Below are 23,000 nucleotides of genomic sequence, written 5' to 3'. Positions count from 1 at the left end.
TATCAAACTGGTAAAAGGTTAACTCACCTGTAGGACTCTAACTTCAGCATTTCAATGGCAGACTGAAAGCAGCGGCTTCATTGCTGAAATACGGGCTGTTTCGAGACCTAGTTTCCCTAATTTGTTTCCGGTGCATGAATCCAACCAGAAAGCATCTCTCAAGATTTTTTTGTCTTTCAATTTACTAGTATTTGGCAGCTAAAAATTGTATGCAGTGTTGTCCTGAGGCAAAGGCAGGCCCAGCTTAACCACAGCGAGCCCCACTACACTCTCAGAGCTAATGAGAAGCTAGCTGACGCGTAGGGACACCCAACAGCTGTTTGCTTGGATGGCTGTTAGCTCGTCTCTCGCCCTGTGTGGGAAGCTCAGCTCATTTCGCCTCCATTTCGGCACGGTAATTGTGCGACGTGGCGCCATTACCGAAACCAAAAGGCAGAACCCGGAAGCTAGAGAGCTAGAAACACCCCCACAACCCCTCTCAGTGGACTTGTGGTAGCGTTGACTTGAATGAACGCTTGTAGGCACTCCTCATGCTTGCCTGGAGCCAAACTTGAGGGTCCAATTGGATTTGCAGCCCTGCTCCTCGATTTACCCCCGAGCAGGTTTTGGCAAAGCAGGCCCCAGACGGCAGCAAATTTACAAGGAAATGGCTCACTTCCTCACCCTCTAGTGCTTTAGCTGGGCACGTTTAGTGATTCAGGATGCATTTTCACTTGAATACTCTGTGTCTCACTCCAAACAGGCTTTACTGGTAGAGTAGCAGTTTGAGAACCAACATCCAATGATGTTGGGGAACCATTAAAACCATGTCTGGTGTTTCTAATTGACTACACAGTTTCACAAGAACAGAGAGGTACTGCCTGAATCTGTCCAATAAGTTTTTCGTTTTTTCCAAACAGGTCAAAAGTAGAGCACTAGATATTTAAAAAATATATATATATATATTTCACCTTTATTTAACCAGGTAGGCTAGTTGAGAACAAGTTCTCATTTACAACTGCGACCTGGCCAAGATAAAGCAAAGCAGTGCGACACAAAAAACAACGCAGAGTTACACATGGAATAAACAAGCGTACAGTCAATAACACAATAGAAATATTCTATATACAATGTGTGCAAATGAGGTAGGATAAGGGAGGTAAGGCAATAAATAGGCCATAGTGGCAAAATAATTACAAATATAGTAATTAAACACTGGAGTGATAAATGTGCAGAAGATGAGTGTGCAAGCAGAGATACTGGGGTGCAAAGGAGCAAAATAAATAAAATAAATAACAGTATGGGGATGAGGTAGTTGGATTGGCTATTTACAGATGAGCTATGTACAGGTGCAGTGATCTGTGAGCTGTTTTGACAGCTCGTGCTTAAAGCTAGTGAGGGAGATATGAGTCTCCAGCTTCAGTGATTTTTGCAGTTTGTTCCAGTCATTGGCAGCAGAGAACTGGAAGGAAAATAGGGAAAATAGATATAGGGACCATGGGTGACATTTGGGACTCATTTTATTACTTAGCGATATTACTTTTTATCACTTACACAATTTAACTGTTTTATCACCCTTCTCACTGCAGTAGGGAATAGGGGAACATGTTGGACTTTGTTTCATTTAATTGTCATGCTGCTCAAAGACACAGGAGTCTCCGTTTGAAGGCACGTCACCTTTCCTCCACACTCTAGCTTTGTCAATGACTTATGATGGCTTGCCTCCTGCAATGCTTATGAGGACGCGTTTTAGTTGTATGAATAGGTCGGATGAAAGGCGATGAAACGCAATCAAACTATACGAGATGTCTTTCAACGTTTTATGCTCCAGGACAGCCATTGAAGTGTCCTCCTCCTTTATGGTCTGCTAAGATTACTGTAAGATTTGTCTCGCATTTCAATTGGTGGATCAATCAGCAACATATCCCACAGGTCAATGAACTAGCGGTTGCTGTATAAGAGTGCTGTATAACATTAACTCAAGTATTAGTTATCCATACAGTTTTCAGTCCCTCAACCCTTTCGGCATGTGTTATTTTGTTCCTTTTGACTTACCGTAGATGTGCTACGGGAGCCACCGTACCTTGGATAAAATGTGTTGTTATGCTATCTCATGAACGTTGTAGCTGAACGTTGTAGCTGATAAAACCGAGCCATTTATAAAGAACCACGTTTCGTTCTTCCTACATAACAGCATCAGTACCCGTCCTAACCTCTCCCTCTCCGTCCGTCAGGTGACCACCCTGGTGAATACCAGCAACAAAGGGCCCAGCAGTAAGAAGAAGGGGCGCTCCAAGAAGGCCCACGTGCTGGCCCTGTCCGTGGAGCAGGCCACGCAGAACTTCCTGGAGAAGGGCGAGCAGATCGCCAAGAACAGCCACGATCTCAAGGAGGAGCTCATCCTCGCCGTGGAGGATGTCCGCAAGCAAGGTATGTCTGCTCTGGGACACCATACCATGTAGTACTCTTGTGTTTAGAGATATATGAATCCATTAAATGGTACAGCAAGATGAAGAGAGTCCAATGTACTCACAGGGACACCATACTTGTAGTTTTCTGATGTATACAGTCCATGGAATGTGACAGCAAGCTCTCCAGAGCCCAGTGTGTATTCTGGTTCCCATCCGAAGCTGCTGTAACATTATGTATTAGGAGCTTGAAAGGCGCCTGCATGCTCCCACCCCCTTTGGAGCTCTTCCCATGCATGTTTCAGAAGAACACATGGAAAGAGAACTTGGAGAGCTTAAAGGGAGTATCCCAATTTGAATATTCCCCCATGTATGTACTTTTATTTCCTTCAAACATAGAGTCCTACTTTTTAATGATATTTTCTCTCTTTGAGCCTCTCTCTCTGTCTCTCTCTTTCTCTGCATGAAAATTCCCCTCCTTCTTTTCCTCTCTTCAATCTAGAACACCTGCCCAACAAACAATGTCTGGATTCAGGCAAACTGCATCAGTCTTCAAGCATACACTTAGCAATCTCTCTTTTCTTGTACATCCATCGTAGGCAATTTACCTCGGTAGCTATGAAGCTGTGGAGGAGAAGGTGTTGTGTTTGAACTCAGACCTTGCTTATCAGTCTTGTGTTGTGTTTTTAACTTGGAAATGAATTAGGCTAGATTCCCTTGCTGAGTAAAATGTCAGTACAGAATAGCGTAAGTGTTTGACTCTTTTACAGCAGGCTATCTGCTTCAGAGTACAGTTTTTGCATTCTTTAATTTCATCGTTTAGGGCTCAACGGACCCAAGCAGACATATCATTTTCCAGTTGAATACCTGTCAGGTTTTTCCATAACTCATTTATTTACTGTCATTACATTTGACAGGGGCCCATCTTCAGGAAGTTGGCACTATCCTCATCTTCTATTGGAGCAGGCCATCAGACTGTTAATTAAATAGTCACCACTAGCCGGCCCCCGCCCGGTACCCTGCACTAAATAATATGCGTTGGGTGCGTAACCCATTAGGTCGTCCACCCACGCAGCCATCGGCATCAATAAACAAGGGGTATTGTCTAAATGAGCCACATTTACGTGTCCTTAAAAACAGCCCTATAGCCTAACACATTACAAAACCACTATTCCTTGTGTTTTGATGTGTAGAATTACACACGGTAGCCTATTGTTTTATACGTTTTCACTTTCCTAGAATAATAATTGTCCACCTCACGGTTCAGCTGTCGGAGATTTGAGCACTAAATGCACCTACAATAATAACAATGGTATACTGTAATAACAATGATCAAATAAATGATTATAAATATTATTTCTATTTATTTTTTTCAAAATTGCATCCTACCTGAATAACGAGTTGCACAGTGGCCTGCATTTGGGCGCGCCAACATTTTTCACATATTTGTCCACTACAATATTAAAACTTGTTTATGTGGAGGACATTCCCCTTGAAGACTTTTTACTATGGGCATACTCTTTAACTTTCGTTTTACGATAATGAAAAAGGCCTCCATCTTCGCAAACAGTGGACCAAGGCTCCTCTCTCGCTCTCTCTCCTCAGCAGCGTGCCTGTAAGGCAGTGGGCAAGGAGTGAGAGAATGATGCTGAAGCATTGAAATCAGGATGTACTGTATGGTGTGCAGCCCTGGGCAATTTTATCTAGCTGCTTTTAATACATTTTATCGGCCAAAAGCCGGCAGTTACCGGCTAACGGAAACTCTGATCCAATGTTACAGTGCCTTCAGAAAGTATTCATACCCCTTGACTTATTCCACAGTTTACTGTGTTTTCCTCTCCCCGTCTACACACAATACCCCGTTATGAAATCTTTGCAAATGTATTGAAAATGATATACAGAAGTATCTAATTGACATAAGTATTCACATCCTGGAGTCAATACTTTTTAGAATCACCTTTGACAGCGATTACAGCTGTGAGTTTTTCTGGGTAAGTCTCTAAGAGCTTATCACACCTAGATAATGCAACATTAGCAAGCAAAAACTAAAGCAGGAAGCACCAGTGACTCGGTCAATAAAAAAGTTGTCAGATGATGCAGATGCTAAACTACAGGACTGTTTTGCTAGCACAGACTGGAATATGTTCCGGGATTCCTCCAATGGCATTGAGGAGTACACCACATCAGTCACTGGCTTCATCAATTTGTGTATTGTGTGTGACTCCCACAGTGACTGTACGTACATACCCCAACCAGAAGCCATGGATTACAGGCAACATCCGTACTGAGCTAAAGGGGAGAGCAGCCGCTTTAAAGGAACGGGACTCTAACCCTGAAGCTTATAAGAAATCCCGCTATGGCCTCCGACGAACCATCGAACAGGCAAGGCATCAATACAGGACTAAGATCGAATCATACACCGGCTCCGACGCTCATCAGATGTGGCAGGGCTTGCAAACTATTACAGACTACAAAGGGAAGCATAGCCGAGAGCTGCCCAGTGACACAAGCCTACCAGACGAGCTAAACTACTTATATGCTCGCTTTGAGGCAAGTAACACTGAAACATGCATGAGAGCATCAGCTGTTCCGGACGACTGTGTGATCACGCGCTCCACAGCCATTGTGAGTAAGACCTTTATATAGGTCAACATTCAACAGACAGATTACCAGAACGTGTACTCTGAGCATGCGCTGACAACCTGGAAAGTGTCTTCGCTGACATTTTCAATCTGTCCCTGACTGAGTCTGTAATACCAGCATGTTTCAAGTAGACCACCATAGTCCCTATGCCCAAAAACACTAAGGTAACCTGCCTAAATGACTACCGATTCGTAGCACTCACGTCTGTAGCCATGAAGTGCTTTGAAAGGCTGGTCATGGCTCACATCAACAAAATTGTCCCAGAAACCCTAGACCCACTCCAATTTCCATAACGCCCCAACAGATCCACAGATGATGCAATCTCTATTGCACTCCACACTGCCCTTTCCCACCTGGATAAAAGGAACACCTATGTTTGTCACGAATCCCGTTTCCTGAGTCTGGTTTTTGCCTCTGTTCTGTTCTGGAGTGTTTTTCCGGTGTCCTGGAACGCACCCTGTCTGGTTGCCGGGCGTTTTAGCTAGTTGGGAGATCTCAGATTACCCGCACCTGTATCCCATCAGCTATCTGTGCACCTGGTCCTGATCATCATCTCTCCTCTTCATAAGCCCGGACCTGACATCCATTCCCTGCCGGATCGTTAGCCATAAACTGTATGTTGTGCCAGCGTATCAGCCTCCAGCTTGATAGTATTTGTTTTGTTGTTTTGTACGTCTTGCTTGCCTTAAACTTAACCCCGTTTGTTCTGTCTTCAGTTATTCACCCGGATCACTTACCCCATTCCTGCCTGGTCGTCGGAGGCTTCCGCTACTCCTTTGGACCCACCTATTCACTCCCATCAACTCACCACCGCTGCCCGTTACGCTACCTGGATATTTCTACACCTTCATATTCACTTGTAAATAAATACTCACCTTCTTCCTACTCTCCTTGTCCTGGTCTGCTTCTGGGTTCGATTTTGAAAGAACGTGACAGAACGATCCGGCCAAGGATGAACCCAGCGGACCTGGACCCCGTTTGCCATGCCGTTACCCAGCAGGGGAAGATATTGGAACAACACAACACGGCGCTACAGGAGATAGCGGGTTCAGTCCGGAACTTATCTGCTAGCTTGACGAAGATCCAGGATCAGCTCAGGTTGCCGGCGGGACATCCACCACCTGTTTCACCCATCTCACCTGCCGATTCTGGAGAGGTTTCCTTCCGTGAGCCCAAGGTTCCGACGCCTGATAAGTACGAGGGGGATTTCGGAAGATGCCGTTAATTTCTTATGCAGTGTGGCTTAGTTTTTGATCTACAGCCCTACTCTTACGCCACAGATAAGGCTAGGATAGCTTTCGTGATTGAACTGCTGCGTGGTAGAGCTCTGGAATGGGCTTCAGCCGTTTGGGAACGACCGGACACCTGCATGGCTTCATACCAGGAGTTCACGGCGGAGATGAGAAAGCTTTTTGACCATCCTGTCCGAGGTAAGGACGCAGCTAAACGTTTGTTCACTCTTCGCCAAGGAGCTCGCAGTGTGGCAGACTTTATGATCGAATTCAGGACATTGGCTGTGGAGAGTGGTTGGAATGAGGAGTCACTACAAGCGGCTTTTTACCAGGGGTTGTCGGAGCAACTCAAGGACGAGCTGATATCCTATCCAGAGCCTAGTGACCTAGACAGCTTGGTCACTTTAGCTATTCGGGTAGATAATAGAGTCCGAGAGAGAAGGGAGAAGCAGTGGGGGCCGTCCAATCAATCAGCAACTCGGTTACCATTTGGTTCAGGAAATGGACCAGAACGTGTTGATCATGCTTCCCCACACGGGATTAGTGGAGGGGTCTTGCCACCAGATCCTGAACCAATGCAAGTGGGGCGACACGGGCTAACTAAGGAGGAGCGCCAACGTAGACGTGAGACCAACAGCTGCCTCTACTGTGGTAGCTCGGGACATTACATCTCCGCTTGTCCACAGCGCCCGTTAAACTGCCCGGCTCGCTAGTTATGGGAGGAATTTTTGCGAGCCAGTTTCAACCTCTCAAGAACCCTGTCAGACCCCGTTTTCCTGCGACCCTTATGAATAAGGATCAGAGCTTAGAGATGAACGCTTTTATCGATTCAGGTGCCGATGGCAGCTTTATTGATGCCGACTTGGTGGAACAGCTGGGGCTTTCCAAGGAGCAATTGCCGGAAGCCATTGAAGCAACCACTCTGAACGGCAGTAGTCTGGCACGGATTACGATGAGGACTGAACCGGTTAAGATGTTGTTGTCGGGGAAACATTCAGAGTTTATCTCCTTCCTCATTCTGTCCTCGCCCCATGTTCCTCTGGTTCTTGGTTACCCCTGGCTGAAGGAACACAATCCCTCGTTTGATTGGGTGACGGGTAAGGTAACTAGTTGGAGCATTGAGTGTCATGCTAACTGCCTTAGGACTGCCTGTTCTCCTGCTGTTCCCAGTCAGGTCAGTGACTCTGCTCCTCCTGATTTGTCCCTGGTTCCAGAAACATATCACGAGTTGGGTGAAGTATTCAGTAAGCAGAAGGCTCTGTCCCTTCCTCCCCACCGACCTTATGACTGTGCGATTAATTTGTTCCCTGGAGCTGCCTTTCCCAAGGGACGGTTATACAGTATCTCTCGACCTGAACGTGAAGCCTTGGAGACCTACATCAAGGAATCTCTAGCTGCAGGTCTCATTCGCCCCTCGTCATCACCTCTGGGAGCAGGATTCTTTTTTGTGAGTAAGAAGGATGGCTCTCTTCGACCATGTATTGATTATCGGGGGTTGAATGATATTACGGTTAAGAACAAGTATCCCCTGCCCTTGATGAGCTCTGCTTTCGACTCTTTACAGGGTGCTATGGTTTTTACGAAGCTTGACCTACGTAATGCTTATCATTTGGTTCAGATCAAAGAGGGGGACAAGTGGTTGACTGGGTTCAATACTCCTATGGGACATTTCGAGTACCAGGTGATGCCGTTTGGACTGACCAACGCTCCTGCTGTGTTCCAAAGTATGGTGAATGATGTTCTGAGAGAAATTATTGGTATTTTTGTGTTCGTTTACCTGGATGATATCCTCATCTTCTCGAGGGAGCTTTCTAGCCACGTCCTGCATGTCAAGCAGGTCTTGCAGCGGTTATTGGAGAACCGTCTGTTCGTGAAGGCTGAGAAGTGTGATTTTCACGCCCACACGACGTCCTTCCTCGGGTACATCATCTCCAGGGGAGAGATCATGATGGAACAAGAGAAGGTTCGGGCGGTTCGGGATTGGGTCCAGCCCGGTACGAGATTGCAGCTCCAGAGATTCCTGGGGTTTGCGAACTTCTATCGGAGGTTTATCCGTGATTACAGCCGGGTGGCCGTCCCTTTAACTGCCCTGACGTCTTGCACCAGAGATTTATGTTGGACTTCTGAGGCAGACCGAGCATTTCTGGACTTGAAGAGCCGATTCACCAACGCCCCGATTCTCTCTCAACCTGACACTTCCCGTCAGTTTGTTGTTGAGGTGGACGCGTCTGATGTGGGGGTGGGCGCCATCCTGTCCCAGCGTAGCTCCACTGACGGTAAACTCCATCCCTGCGCCTTCTACTCTTGTCGTCTTTCTCCAGCTGAAAGAAACTACGATGTGGGTAACCGGGAGCTTCTCGCTGTGAAGCTTGCCTTGGAGGAGTGGCGTCACTGGTTGGAGGGAGCGGAGCAACCGTTTGTGGTCTGGACTGACCACAAGAATCTGGCTTACGTGCAATCGGCTAAACGTCTCAACTCCCGTCAGGCCAGGTGGGCTTTGTTTTTTGGACGCTTCAATTTTTCCCTGACGTTCCGACCTGGGTCGAAGAACGGGAAGGCGGACGCCCTGTCCCGGATGTTCTCCAAGACGGAGGAGAGTGGGGCCAAGACTGAGACGATTATTCCCCAGAATGTTGTCGTGGGAGCCGTTACATGGAGGATTGAGGAGGATGTGATGGCGGCCCTTCGGACGCAGCCCGGGCCCGGTAACGGTCCACCCGGTCGGTTGTTCGTGCCTGAGTCGGTCCGCTCTGCTGTCCTTCAGTGGTCCCACGCCAGCAAGATAGCTTGTCACCCTGGCGTTGCTCGGACTATGGCGTTACTGCGCAGACGATTTTGGTGGCCTGCCATGGGAGAAGATACCCGGAGGTTTGTTGCCGCTTGTCCTGTTTGTGCGCAGAATAAGAGTTCCAATCGGCCCAGCTCTGGGCTTCTTCACCCCCTACCTATTCCCCGGCGACCTTGGTCGCATCTGGCCCTGGACTTTGTCACGGGGTTGCCCTCTTCTGTTGGTAACACGGTTATTCTGACCATTGTGGACAGATTCAGCAAGTTTGCTCACTTTGTCCCCCTCTCCAAGCTGCCTTCTGCCACTGAGACGTCCGAGATCCTGGTTAGGGAGGTTTTCAGGGTCCACGGGTTGCCCTGTGACATTGTTTCTGACCGTGGTCCTCAGTTTACCTCTGCTGTCTGGAGATCCTTCTGTTTGGCCATTGGAGCTACAGTCAGTCTCACTTCTGGATTTCACCCCCAATCTAATGGTCAGGCGGAGAGAGCCAACCAGAAGATGGAGTCCACGCTGCGCTGTCTTGTTTCCTCTGATCCCACCTCTTGGTCCTCTCAATTACCCTGGGTCGAGTATGCCCATAATACTCTCCCTTCATCTGCTACTGGGATGTCTCCCTTCCAGTGCCTGTACGGTTACCAACCTCCCTTGTTTCCTTCTCAGGAGAGGGATCTCTCGGTCCCCTCCGTCCAGACCCACATTCGTCGTTGCCACCGGACCTGGCATCGGGCCAGGAAGGCTCTCCTTAGAGTTTCTGACCGGTATCAGATCCAGGCGAATCGTCGCCGTATTCCTGCCCCCGCTTATACGGTCGGAGATAAGGTTTGGTTAGCTACACGGGATCTTCCTCTACGGACTGAGTCGAGGAAACTGTCACCGAAGTTCATTGGTCCGTTTGTAGTGGAGAGAATCATTAATCCGGTGGTGGTCCGACTCAAGTTGCCTGCAACACTTAGAGTACATCCCACCTTTCATGTCTCCTGCCTCAAGCCGGTTCACCTCAGTCCTCTGTTGCCCCCTCCTCCTCGGATGATCGGAGGTGGTCCTGTCTACACGGTGCGCCGCATCATGGACTCAAGACGGCGGGGTCGAGGGTTCCAGTATCTAGTGGATTGGGAAGGATATGGTCCAGAGGAGAGGAGTTGGATTCCTCGGCGTCAGATCCTTGACGCTGACCTGCTTCGTGACTTCTACCGCCTCCACCCTGGCGCTCCGGGTAGTCCGCCCGGTGGCGTTCGTCGGAGGGGGGGTACTGTCACGAATCCCGTTTCCTGAGTCTGGTTTTTGCCTGTGTTCTGTTCTGGAGTGTTTTTCCGGTGTCCTGGAACGCACCCTGTCTGGTTGCCGGGCGTTTTAGCTAGTTGGGAGATCTCAGATTACCCGCACCTGTATCCCATCAGCTATCTGTGCACCTGGTCCTGATCATCATCTCTCCTCTTCATAAGCCCGGACCTGACATCCATTCCCTGCCGGATCGTTAGCCATAAACAGTATGTTGTGCCAGCGTATCAGCCTCCAGCTTGATAGTATTTGTTTTGTTGTTTTGTACGTCTTGCTTGCCTTAAACTTAACCCCGTTTGTTCTGTCTTCAGTTATTCACCCGGATCACTTACCCCATTCCTGCCTGGTCGTCGGAGGCTTCCGCTACTCCTTTGGACCCACCTATTCACTCCCATCAACTCACCACCGCTGCCCGTTACGCTACCTGGATATTTCTACACCTTCATATTCACTTGTAAATAAATACTCACCTTCTTCCTACTCTCCTTGTCCTGGTCTGCTTCTGGGTTCGATTTTGAAAGAACGTGACAATGTTAGAATGATATTCATTGACTACAGCTCAGCGTTCAACACCATAGTGCCCTCAAAGCTGATCACTAAGCTAAGGACCCTGGGACTAAACACCTCCCTCTGCAACTGGATCCTGGACTTTCTGACGGGCCGCCCCCATGTGGTAAGGGTAGGTAACAACACATCCGCCACGCTGATCCTCAACACGGGGGCCCCTCAGGGGTGCAAGCTCAGTCCCCTACTGTACTCCCTGTTCACTCATGACTGCATGGCCAGGCACGACTCCAACACCATCATTAAGTTTGCCGCTGACACAATGGTGGTATCCCTGATCACCGACAACGATGAGACAGCCTATAGGGAGGAGGTCTGAGACCTGGCCGTGTGGTGCCAGGACAACAACCTCTCCCTCAATGTGAGCAAGACAAAGGAGATGATTGTGGATCTACAGGAAAATGAGGACCTAGTACACCCCCATTTTCCTCAACAGGGCTGTAGTGGAGCAGGTTGAGAGCTTCAAGTTCCTTGGTGTCCATATCACCAACAAACTATCATGGTCCAAACACACCAAGACATTCATGAAGAGGGCATGACAAAGCCTATTACCCCTCAGGAGACTGAAAAGATTTGGCATGGGTCCTCAGATCCTCAAAAAGTTCTACAGCTGCACCATCGAGAGCATCCTGACTGTTTGCATCACTGCCTGGTATGGCAACTGCTTAGCCTCCAACCGCAAGGCACTACAGAAAGTATGGCCCAGTACATCACTGGGGCCAAGCTTCCTGCAATCCAGGACCTCTATACTAGGCGGTGTCAGAGGAAGGCCCTAGAAATTGTCAAAGACTCCAACCACCCTAGTCATAGACTGTTCTCTCTGCTACCGCATGGCAAGCGGTACCGGAGCGCCAAGTCTAGACTTCTTAACAGCTTCTGCCCCCAAGCCATGGGACTTCTGAACAGCTAATCAAATGGCTTCCCAGACTATTTGCATTGCACCCCCCCTCTTTTACGCTGATGCTACTCTCTGTTTATTATCTATGCATAGTCACTTTAACTCTACCTACATGTACATATTACCTCAATTACATCGACTAACTGGTGCCCCCGCATATTGACTCTGTACCGGTACCCCCTGTATATAGCCTCGCTATTGTTATTTTACTGCTGCTCTTTAATTATCTGTTACAAACTGCTGTATAATTTGACCTTCAAGAAGATAGAGGATGCTTCCCAAATGGAACCAAGTTCAGTACCTGGTCAAAAGTAGTGCACTATATAGGGAATAGGGTGCCATTTGGGAAACATCTTAATTGGTTTAATTGGCTCAATACTTTGCCCTGGCCAGACCCAATAACATCCAATCCAAAATGTTCACTAGTTAATGGTTTGGTCCGGCGCCCTTGAAACAAAGTGGCATTTTCCTCATCTGCCCTTCAAAAGACAGTAAACAGCAAAGAGTAAATATGAGTTATTTGAAAGTGGGTTTGAAGCCCAGAGGTGAAAACAATATATTTTTAATTTGCTCTTGCACCCTCTATCGCCTCCCCCTGGGTCTCATTTGAGTGGTGCTGGATTTGTCCAAGCTGGTCTAGTCGAAACCCCCCTCCGTTCTATGCAAATCAGATTCTATACATGACCATTGGTTGCAAAATTCCGGTAACTTTCTCAAAATTCACAGGCTTTCCAGAAATTCATGTTGAAAGATTTTCAAAATCAGGAGGGAATAAGCAGGAAATATACAAGAAATGCACCACCGTAGTTGTAGCCTTGCCTCTATTGCCGACCAACCATTTCACACACGCATCCGTGGCCCCATTACAAACTTACCCAAGCCAAGCATGACTGCTGACTTTTCTATCCGAGGAAATACTGTATTGCTTTGTTTTGGTGTTTGATTTAATTTAAAGTGTTTGGAATTGAAGTACAATGACTCATCATGTGCAGACACAAACCCTCCAAATCACACTAAAGTTTTGGGGAACGTTTTACCGAGCGTAGACTGTCGTTTGGCTTTCCGAATCCCAAAATCCAAAATCTAATTTCCCAGTGGTTAAGCGCTCTGTGGGTCAGAGTAATGGGGCGATCAAACGTTCCCTCTCTCTTGATGGATTAGAAGCAGAAGGAGACAGGGTGTGTGTGTGCCTGTGTGTATTTGTGTAAGAGAGGGAAAGAGTCGTACATTCCTCTGATTGATACCCATTAAGCTCGGGCCCTGGCCCTGGCTTTGGAGAATGTAACGATCCTGAGATGTTTACTCCACAGTCGCGCAACATTAATGCTTTGATTGTCCGTGGGCGGTAGCACCTCCGCCTCCGCAGTGTCGGAACACCATATAGGCTATAGCGGCTTGTTGAAGGGCCGTGATTCCATCATTTGTAAACAGGTCACGCCGAAAGCCTGTGGCCCAATACAACCCTCGCCGATCTCCAATGTGTAACACTACGCCTCATCAAATAGTGCTCTGTTATCTATCGTCTTGGGAACGGTTCTTTTCAGGATGGCAAATGCCGTCTATAAAGTCACTTATAGTTGTTTTCCTGCCTGCAAGTCAAGTCCCCTTCAGCGGCTGAATGGAGTTCAATGAGCCCTGGCTCGAAGGTGATGTTTTCCTGTGCTCGGAATTGGATTGTACTGCATGTTCAATACTCAGATCAGCAGAAAGAGAAGTGGTGGCTTACCACCGGCAGCTGTTGCACACACATTCATCATCCATCCGGCTCTCACCTCTACAGTTTACTCACATTTCATAGTGTGCACTGCAGACAGGCTTGACACTGTTGGCGCGGAGCCATTCCAGATACATGACATGGATCAGTGGCACACATGGCCGTGCAATTCCTCACTGAGCTTTGATCAAAGTTTCCACTTGTGCCCTTGTTAAGCCATGAGTGAGGGAGGAAGAGTGTGAATGAGAGAAATGGAATTGAAGGAACACTGACGTGGAGAAACAGCGAAGGAGGGAGAGGACAGACGAGCCAGAGAGTGTGGGTTGTGTGTGTGTCTGTGTGTGTTTAACATGTGAATGAGTGTGTGTGGGTGTCCCACGTGTGTGTGTGTAAGTGTGTGTGTCCCACGTGTGTGTGTGTGTGTGTGTGTGTGTGTGTGTGTGTGTGTGTGTGTGTGTGTGTGTGTGTGTGTGTGTGTGTGTGTGTGTGTGTGTGTGTGTGTGTTTGCGCGTGCATTTGTGTGTATGCATGTATGTGTGTGTGTGTGGATTTCTTACCATTTTATTGTGTTACAAAGTGGGATTCAAATGGATTTAATTGTCTTTTTTTTGTAAGCAATCTACACATAATACTCCTGTAATGTCAAAGTGGAAGATTGTCAACTACAAACACCAGGGAGCTTTTCGAAAGCCTCATTAAGAAGGGCAATGATTGGTAGATTGGTAACAATAACACATCAGACATTGGATATCTCTATAAGCATGGCAAAGTTTATAATTAAGCTGTGGTTTATGTATTCAACCACCCAGACACATCAAAGTTACAGTTATCCTGATCTGAGCTGCAGGACAGGAATGAAACTGCTCAGGGATGTTACCATGAGGTCATTAGTGATTTCAAAACAGTTACAGAGGTCAATGGCTGTGATGGGAGAAAACTGAGGATGGATCAACAACATTGCAGTGACTTCACAATAATGATCTGAATGACAGAGTAAAAAGAAGACTGCAAAAAATATTCCCAAACATGCATCTTGTCACGTTCGTCGTAATCCTCCTCGTCTGAGGAGGAGTAAGGATCGAACCAAAGCGCAGCGTGGTTTGAATACATCTTCTCTATTTATTATAACGAAGACGAAGAACACTAAACAAACTTACAAAAACAACAAAACGAACGAACGTGAAGCTATATATGAAAAGTGCAGATACAGGCAACTTTCACAAAGACATAGACAATAACCCACAACCCACAATACAAAACAGACTACCTAAATATGGTTCCCAATCAGAGACAACACAAAACACCTGCCTCTGATTGAGAACCATATCAGGCCAAACTAGAAAACCCCACATAGAAACAGACAACATAGAACTGCCCACCCCAACTCACGCCCTGACCATACTAACTAAAGACAAAACAAAGGAAAATAAAGGTCAGAACGTGACACATCTTGGCATAAAAGTATTACTGCAAATAAAACACAGCAAAGGAATACACTTTCTGGCCTAAATGCAAATCCTTATGTTTGGGGCAAATCCAACACAACACATCACTGAGTAACACTCTTAATATTTTCAAGCATGGTGGTGGCTGCATCGTGTTATGGGTATGCTTGTCATCGGCAAGGACTAGTGAGTTTTGTAGGATGAAAAAAATGGAATAGAGCTAAGCACAGGCTCTCCCAGTCGCTGGTGTAAAACAGGCTGAAGCAAAATCTGCTTGTCTTCTTTACACCAGAGACTGGGAGTGGAATTCACCTTTCAGCAGCACAATAACCTACAACTCAAGGCCAAATCTACACTGGAGTTGCTTACCAAGAAGACGGTGAATGTTCCTGAGTGGCCTAGTTACAGATTTGACTTAAATCTTCTCGAAAATCTATGGCAAGACTTAAACGTTTCTGCCATTTCTGATCTCGAACATCTTGACAGAGCTTGAAGAATTTTGTAAATAATAACGGGCAATATTTCACAATCCAGGTGTGCAAATCTCTTAAAGACTTACTCAATAAGACTCACAAATTATTCCACTTTGTTGACATCAAATGACAATGAAATACATTTTAATAACATTTTGTAACAATAAAATGTGAAGAAACCCAAGGGATCTGAACATTTTTGCATTGCACTCTACAATTTCGAGTCTCATAGCAAAGGGTCTGAACACTTACAGTTGAAGTTGGAAGTTTACATACACCTTAGCCAAATACATTTGAACTCAGTTTTTCACAATTCCTGACATTTAATCCCAGTAAAAAATCCCTGTTTTACGTCAGTTAGGATCACCACTTTATTTTAAGAATGTGAAATGTCAGAATAATAGTAGAGAGAATGATTTATTTCAGCTTTTATTTCTTTCATCACATTCCCAGTGGGTCAGAAGTTTACATACACTCAATTCGTATTTGGTAGCATTGCCTTTAAATTGTTCAACTTGGGTCAAATGTTTTGGGTAGCCTTCCACAAGCTTCCCACAATAAATTGGGTGAATTTTGGCCCATTCCTCCTGACAGAGCTGGTGGAACTGAGTCAGGTTTGTAGGCCTCCTTGCTCGCACACACTTTTTCAGTTCTGAATACACAGATGTTCTATAAGATTGAGGTCAGGGCTTTGTGATGGCCACTCTAATACCTTGACTTTGTTGTCCTTAACCTTTCTAGGATGAGTGTGCCGCTAGCGGCACTCCCCCCCCCCCCCACTGAAAAACCAGTGCCGCGAAATTCAAAAAAAATATTTTTTTAAAATATTTAACTTTCACACATTAAAGTCCAATACAGCTAATGAAAGACACAGATCTTGTGAATCCAGTCAACATGTCCGATTTTTAAAATGTTTTACAGGGAAGACACAATATGTAAAGATGTACATCTATTACCTAAAAACACATTAGCATAATCCACCATCTTTTATTTGTCCACCAACACCAGTAGCCATCACCAATTCGGCTAAACTAAGATATTTATAGCCCCTAACCAACAAAAAAACTCATTAGATGACAGTCTGATAACATATTTATGGTATGGGATAGGTTTTGTTAGAAAAAAGTGCATATTTCAGGTAGATGGCATAGGTTACAATTGCACCCACCGTCACAAATGGAATAGAAAAACTACTTAGAGCAACGTGTTTACCTACTTACTAATCATCAAACATTTCGTAAAAATACACAGCATACACGAATCGAAAGACACAGATCCTGTGAATACAGACAATATTTCAGATTTTCTAAGTGTCTTACAGCGAAAACACAATAAATCGTTATATTAGCATAGCACATACCACATAGCAGCCCAGCATTGATTCTAGCCAAAGTGAGCGATAAAAGTCAACATCGCCAAAAGATATTAATTTTTTCACTAACCTTCTCAGAATTCTTCCGATGACACTCCTGTAACATCACATTACAACATGCATATACAGTTTGATCGCAAATGTTTATATTTAGCCACCAAAATCATGGTTATACAATGTGAAATTTAGCTCAGCTGGTCAGAAAATTTCCTTGCGCCACTTAGACAGTGATCTACTCTTATACATAAATACTCATAAACGTGACTAAAAAATATAGGGTGGACAGGGATTGATAGACAATTTAATTCTTAATACAATTGCGTTATTACATTTTTTAATTTATCCTTACTTTTCAATACAGTTTGCGCCAAGCGAAGCTACGTCAAAAAACATGGCGTCCTAAGCCACTAAAATGTTTCGACAGAAACACGATTTATCATAATAAAAATGTCCTACTTTGAGCTGTTCTTCCATCAGTATCTTGGGCAAAGGATCCTTTCTTGGGAGAAATCGTCTTTTGGTGGAAAGCTGTCCTCTTGCCATGTGGAAATGCCAACGGCGTTCGGGATGAACTGAAAAGCGTGCCCAACTATTCACATCGTTGCAAAAATAAATGTCCCAAAATCGCACTAAACGGATATAAATTGCTATAAAACGCTTTAAATTAACTACCTTATGATGTTTTTAACTCCCATAACGAGTAGAAACATGACCCGAGTAATATTACCCCCTTCACTAATGCTTGGAAAAGGTGCGGGCCGGTGTCCTCTAGGCGCATGACGCAGCTCCAAAAGAATGACTAGCTTCAGGGTTTTTTCATTTGTAGGGCCTGTGAACGCGCAATCGACCCCATTGGAATCGTCATCACGTAAAGGCATCCAGGGGCAGACGTAAGAAGTGTCCGTATAGTCATAGCAAAATCAGTGCCTTTTTAACTGACTTCAGAACAGTGGCCAACATTTCTGAAATCTGAATCCATGTCAGGGAAATTGCTGTAGAATGGGCTCTGTTCCACTTAGAGACAAAATTTCAACTCCTATAGAAACTATAGACTGTTTTCTATCCAATAATAATAATAATATGCATATTGTACGATCAAGGATTTTGTGGGAAGCCGTTTAAAAAAAGTACCCAATTAGCATAAATAGCCTAAACAGCGCCCTCATCCCCAACAGGTTAAGCCATTTTGCCACAACTTTGGAAGTATTCTTGGGGTCATTGTCCATTTGGAAGACCCATTTGCGACCAAGCTTGAAACTTCCTGGCTGATGTCTTGAGATGCTACCTCATGATGCCATCTATTTTGTGAAGTGCACCAGTCCCTCCTGCAGCAAAGCACCCCCACAACATGATGCTGCCACCCCCTTGCTTCACGGTTGGGATGGTGTTCTTCGGCTTGCAAGCCTCCCCCTTTTTCCTCCAAACATAACGATGGTCATTATGGCCAAACAGTTCTATTTTGGTTTCATCAGACCAGAGGACATTTCTCCAAAAAGTCCGATCTTTGTCCCCGTGTGCAGTTGCAAACCGTAGTCTGGCTATTTTATGGCGGTTTTGGAGCAGTGGCTTCTTCCTAGCTGAGCGGCCTTTCAGGTTATGTCGATATAGGACTCGTTTTACTGTGGATATAGATACTTTTGTGCCTGTTTCCTCCAGCATCTTCACAAGTTCCTTTGCTGTTGTTCTGGGATTGATTTGTACTTTTCGCACCAACGTACGATCATCTCTAGGAGACAGAACGTGTCTCCTTCCTGAGCGGTATGATGGCTGCGTGGTCCCATGGTGTTTATACTTCCATACTATTGTTTGTACAGATGAACGTGGTACCTTCAGGCATTTGGAAATTGCTCCCAAGGATGAACCAGACTTGTGGAGGTCTACAATTTGTTTTCTAAGGTCTTGGCTGATTTCTTTTGATTTTCCCATGATGTCAAGCAAAGAGGCACTGAGTTTGAAGGTAGGCCTTGAAATACATCTACAGGTACACCTCCAATTGACTCAAATGATGTCAATTAGCCTATCAGAAGCTTCTAAAGCCATGACATCATTTTCTGGAATGTTCCAAGCTGTTTAAAGGCACAGTCAACTTAGTGCATGTAAACTTCTGACCCACTGGAATTGTGATACAGTGAATTATAAGTGAAATAATCTGTCTGTAAACAATTGTTGGAAAAATGACTTGTGTCATGCACAAAGTAGATGTCCTAACCGACTTGCCAAAACTATAGTTTGTTAATGAGAAATTTGTGGAATGGTTGAAAAACTAGTTTTAATGACTCCAACCTAAGTGTATGTAAACTTCCGACCTCAACTGTATGTGTGCGTGTGTGCCTTGAATATTTATGTGTGTTCACACTTGACCTTTCACTGTTAGTGGGAAAGCTTTCTCCTCATGAGGAAACAAATCAATCAGACTGAATCCCTGGCTGCCAATGGGACCAGGAAGAACTAGCTATCTGACCTTGAGCTATAGGACAGGACAGTAGATCCAGTCACACCCCAGTGGGGGGAACAGAAATCTCCACAATCCACATCGCGTTAAGTGCCATTATAAGGTATAGACTACAGCAGGGTGTTTGCGTCCCAAATGTGCCCGAGTGAAAAGTAGTGCACTATAAAGGGTATAGAGTGCCATTTGGGATGCGGTCAGTGAGAGAGGATATTGCTGACACTGACGGAGCACTATTTTGGGAGATTAGAGTTGTAAATGGTGTCTGATTCTCTATTCGATGACTAATTCATGACAGTAACAGTCCTTTATTGAAGGATCAACCACTACGTTGAGTGTACGTTTGTTCGTGTCTTTTTAAGTTATATAGTCACGAGGAACAGCGTCAAGAACTACCATACGTGAAGCTTTTAAACTGAAAGCCCACATCCAGTTCACCCATTTTAGGTTCCCGCTGCCTGAAGATCATAGTGGCATTTTATTTGTTTTGCGTCTGGAGAAAAAGTGAAAAGATAGTTACCGTTCTCATTCCGACTGGCAAATGGATCAGGAGCCAGCAGGAGTACTGTGTGGAAAGAGATGTCCTTGCCAATAAACCCTTTAAGCTGAAGGTTATTTTAACAGTGAGCAGCCCGAGCCCCCATCAAACCTATAATCTTGTCTATAACCCTCTGAGTCCTATCGTCCAATCGTCTCCTCTATCGCCTCTCATCTCCTCCTGATTAAATTATGGAAGCTGATTTCAGACTGCAGGGATTCACTAAGCCCATCAAACTGTCAGACACGCACACACGTACACACACACACACACACACACACACACACACACACACACACACACACACACACACACACACACACACACACACACACACACACACACACACACACACACACACACACACACACACACACACACACACACACACTGTGTGTGTGCCTGCCTCTCTGTGTATGATCTATGGATTTATCTGTACTTTTCATCAGGTGACATAAGCCACTGATGCCCCCCTTGGGCTTCAGTCAGTGTAATCAGTCTGTGGTTTATGAATGAGAAGGCCTCAGACAGAGAGAGCATTCCCTAGTGAGACAAGCTCGGCTCTGTCTGAGGTTAGACTGTTCCCATATCTGTTTGTGCTGGTGTCACAATGACAATTAGAGTTGGCAAGACAGCACAAACAGATCTAGGATCAGGCTAGTCTGAGGTGACTCCTAATTACTTCTCTTGATCCACAGACTGGGGTTTACATGGGAGCCACTGTGGGATATACCACTAGTGCCAGCAGAAATAACTGCACTCTGTCTAGGACTATACTATGGCTTTCCCTTACATGAACCAAGATGGTTTGCATTTTAACTGTCATAATGAATACTTGTTCTCTAAGGCAGATATATACGATGTACAGATAAAGTGTGATAACGGGAACACACAAACACAACTCCTTCTGCTCTGCTCTCTGTTCTCTCTATGGATTCCACATGGTTTCCTGGGATACGTCACTACCACCTCCGGCCTCCTGTGGTTGTGTGGGCCATGCAGGAGGAGGTTACTGCTATGCAACCACCACCACAGGGCTCAAACAGGGATCTTTTCAGCTCACCTCCACCACTCAGGAAGAAACAAAATGGTTTCCTGGTTTCCTACCGCGTTGATGTAATGTAGATTAAGATTGCGAGACACTGCACACACGGAGAGAAGTTCAGGCTAGGAAGTCTACACTTAATGCTAAACATGTGCAATACAACAAGTAAATACTGGTGTAGATACATGCACATGGGAATACAGTGCCTTCAGAAAGTATTCACACCCCTTTAATTTTTCAACATTTTGATTGTTACAAAGTGATTTTAAAATTGATTTAATTGTCACTAGACAAAATGTATGAAAAATGAAAGAGTAATATATCTTAATTCGATAAGTATTCAACCCCCTGAGTCAATAGTTAGAAGCACATTGCAAAATGCCAAACAAACTAAAATTACAAAACATAACCACGTGTCCATGCAAGTCATTTGTTTATTTGACAAAAAAATGCTCACCAAACTGTTAAATCCATTTATGATTATTATGAAGTATCACTTGTGTGTCCCAATCCTCATATTACTTTTGCATTGGTCTTCCAACAACATGCGGGAGGAAACAGCGCAATAGCCATTCTAACTGAATAGGTTATATTCAGTAGCCTATATCCCCGGAATAGCCCCCGTCTCCCCTAATCTGTATCGGATGGGCTCATAAATGCGCTGCTACTCACAGTATGTTTCAGAGACCTCAAGTTGTGATGCTGCGTGCATTTAATCAAATGCTCGCAGTCAAACAACCATCATTTAAAAAACTCAAGCATACCCATAACATGATGCAGCCACCACCATACTTGAAAATATGAAGAGTGGTACTCAGTGACGTGTTGGGTTGGATTTGCCCCGAACATAAAGCTTTGTATTCAGGCCATAACGTTATTTCCTTTGCCACATTTTTTTGCTGTTTCACCTTAATGCCTAATGCCTTGTTGCAAACAGGTTGCATGTTTTGGAATATTTGTATTCTGTGCAGGCTTCCTGCTTTTCACTCTGTCAATTACGTTAGTATTGTGGAGTAACTGCAATGTTGTTGATCCATCCTCAATTTTCTCCTATCACAGCAATTAACTGTTGCAAAGTCACCATTAGCCTGAGAAGTTTCCTTCCTCTCCGGTAATTGAGTTAGGAAGGATACCTGCATCTTTGCAGTGACTGGGTGTATTGATACACCATCCAACGTGTAATGAATAACTTCACCGTGCTCAAATGGATATTCAATGTCTGCTACCAATAGGTGCCCTTCTTTGCGAGGCATTGGAAAACCTCCCTGGTCTTTGTGGTTGAATCTGTGTTTGAAATTCACTGCTCGACTGAGGGACCTTACAGATTTATGTGTGGGTACAGAGATGAGGTTGTCATTCAAAAAACATGGTAAACCCTGTGGGAAGTGAAAGTAGATGAGGATTAGGGTTGTTAAAACACAAAGAACTTGATTAAGGTGAGGGTTAAGGTTTAGGTAAAGAGTTTAAATAAGTGCCGAGCGTTGAACCTCCAACCTCAGCCACACCTCTCTCTCTCTCTCACTCTCACTCTCACTCTCACTCTCACTCTCACTCTCTGTGTAACTCTAATCCCCCTCTGCAGGTGATTCAATGCGCGTGGCCTCCCAGGAGTTTGCTGACGACCCTTGCTCCTCGGTGAAGCGCGGCACCATGGTGAGGGCTGCCCGCGCCCTGCTCTCCGCCGTCACCCGCCTGCTCATCCTCGCCGACATGGCCGATGTCATGAGGTTGCTGGCCCACCTGAAAATCGTAAGTAACTCATCGTCTACGACTACTCTATAACTATGTCACTATGTCCTTTTGCTCTTCTTCACTGATACAAGGGACACATCTCAATTGCCTTAAGTGGCATCCGCCCCTTGTCTCGTCCGGAATGGACAACACTAGACTATTGAGATTGAGATGCACCCCATCCCATGGGATTGATTCTGAAGTGATAGTGAAGTTTGTGCGTCGTCACCCCATGCTTCCAATGGTTTGATGAAGCAACTACGGTGGAACTTATGCATCTGAGTACAAACCTTGGTCTAGGACCCTATCATACAAAGTCTGACAAAGTTACTCTCGAGTATCCTCTTAACTTTTATTCATACGCTGTGAACGACGGTGGCCTTTAAGAAGGCTGTTTGAAGTCGCTGCCGGTTAGTCTGCATATCTTTAAACGCGCCACAGAG

General features: G+C 45.4%; 1 protein-coding gene across 4 annotated transcripts in view; it reads left to right on the top strand.

Annotated features, from left to right (window-relative positions):
- LOC120035090 (catenin alpha-2) overlaps nucleotides 1-23,000 on the top strand; it is a 671,205-nt gene that overhangs the window by 93,481 nt on the left and 554,724 nt on the right. For all 4 annotated transcript variants that reach the window (XM_038981862.1, XM_038981861.1, XM_038981863.1 and 1 more), the window contains exons 2-3: nucleotides 2,214-2,409; nucleotides 22,409-22,575. In XM_038981862.1, coding sequence (XP_038837790.1) covers nucleotides 2,214-2,409; nucleotides 22,409-22,575 — 363 coding nt within the window. The remainder of the gene's footprint in view (nucleotides 1-2,213; nucleotides 2,410-22,408; nucleotides 22,576-23,000) is intronic.

Source organism: Salvelinus namaycush, chromosome 42 (assembly GCF_016432855.1).
Source record: "Salvelinus namaycush isolate Seneca chromosome 42, SaNama_1.0, whole genome shotgun sequence".
Lineage (NCBI taxonomy): Eukaryota > Metazoa > Chordata > Actinopteri > Salmoniformes > Salmonidae > Salvelinus > Salvelinus namaycush.
Note: the sequence above shows the minus strand (reverse complement) of the source record. Positions and strands in the feature narration are given on the sequence as shown.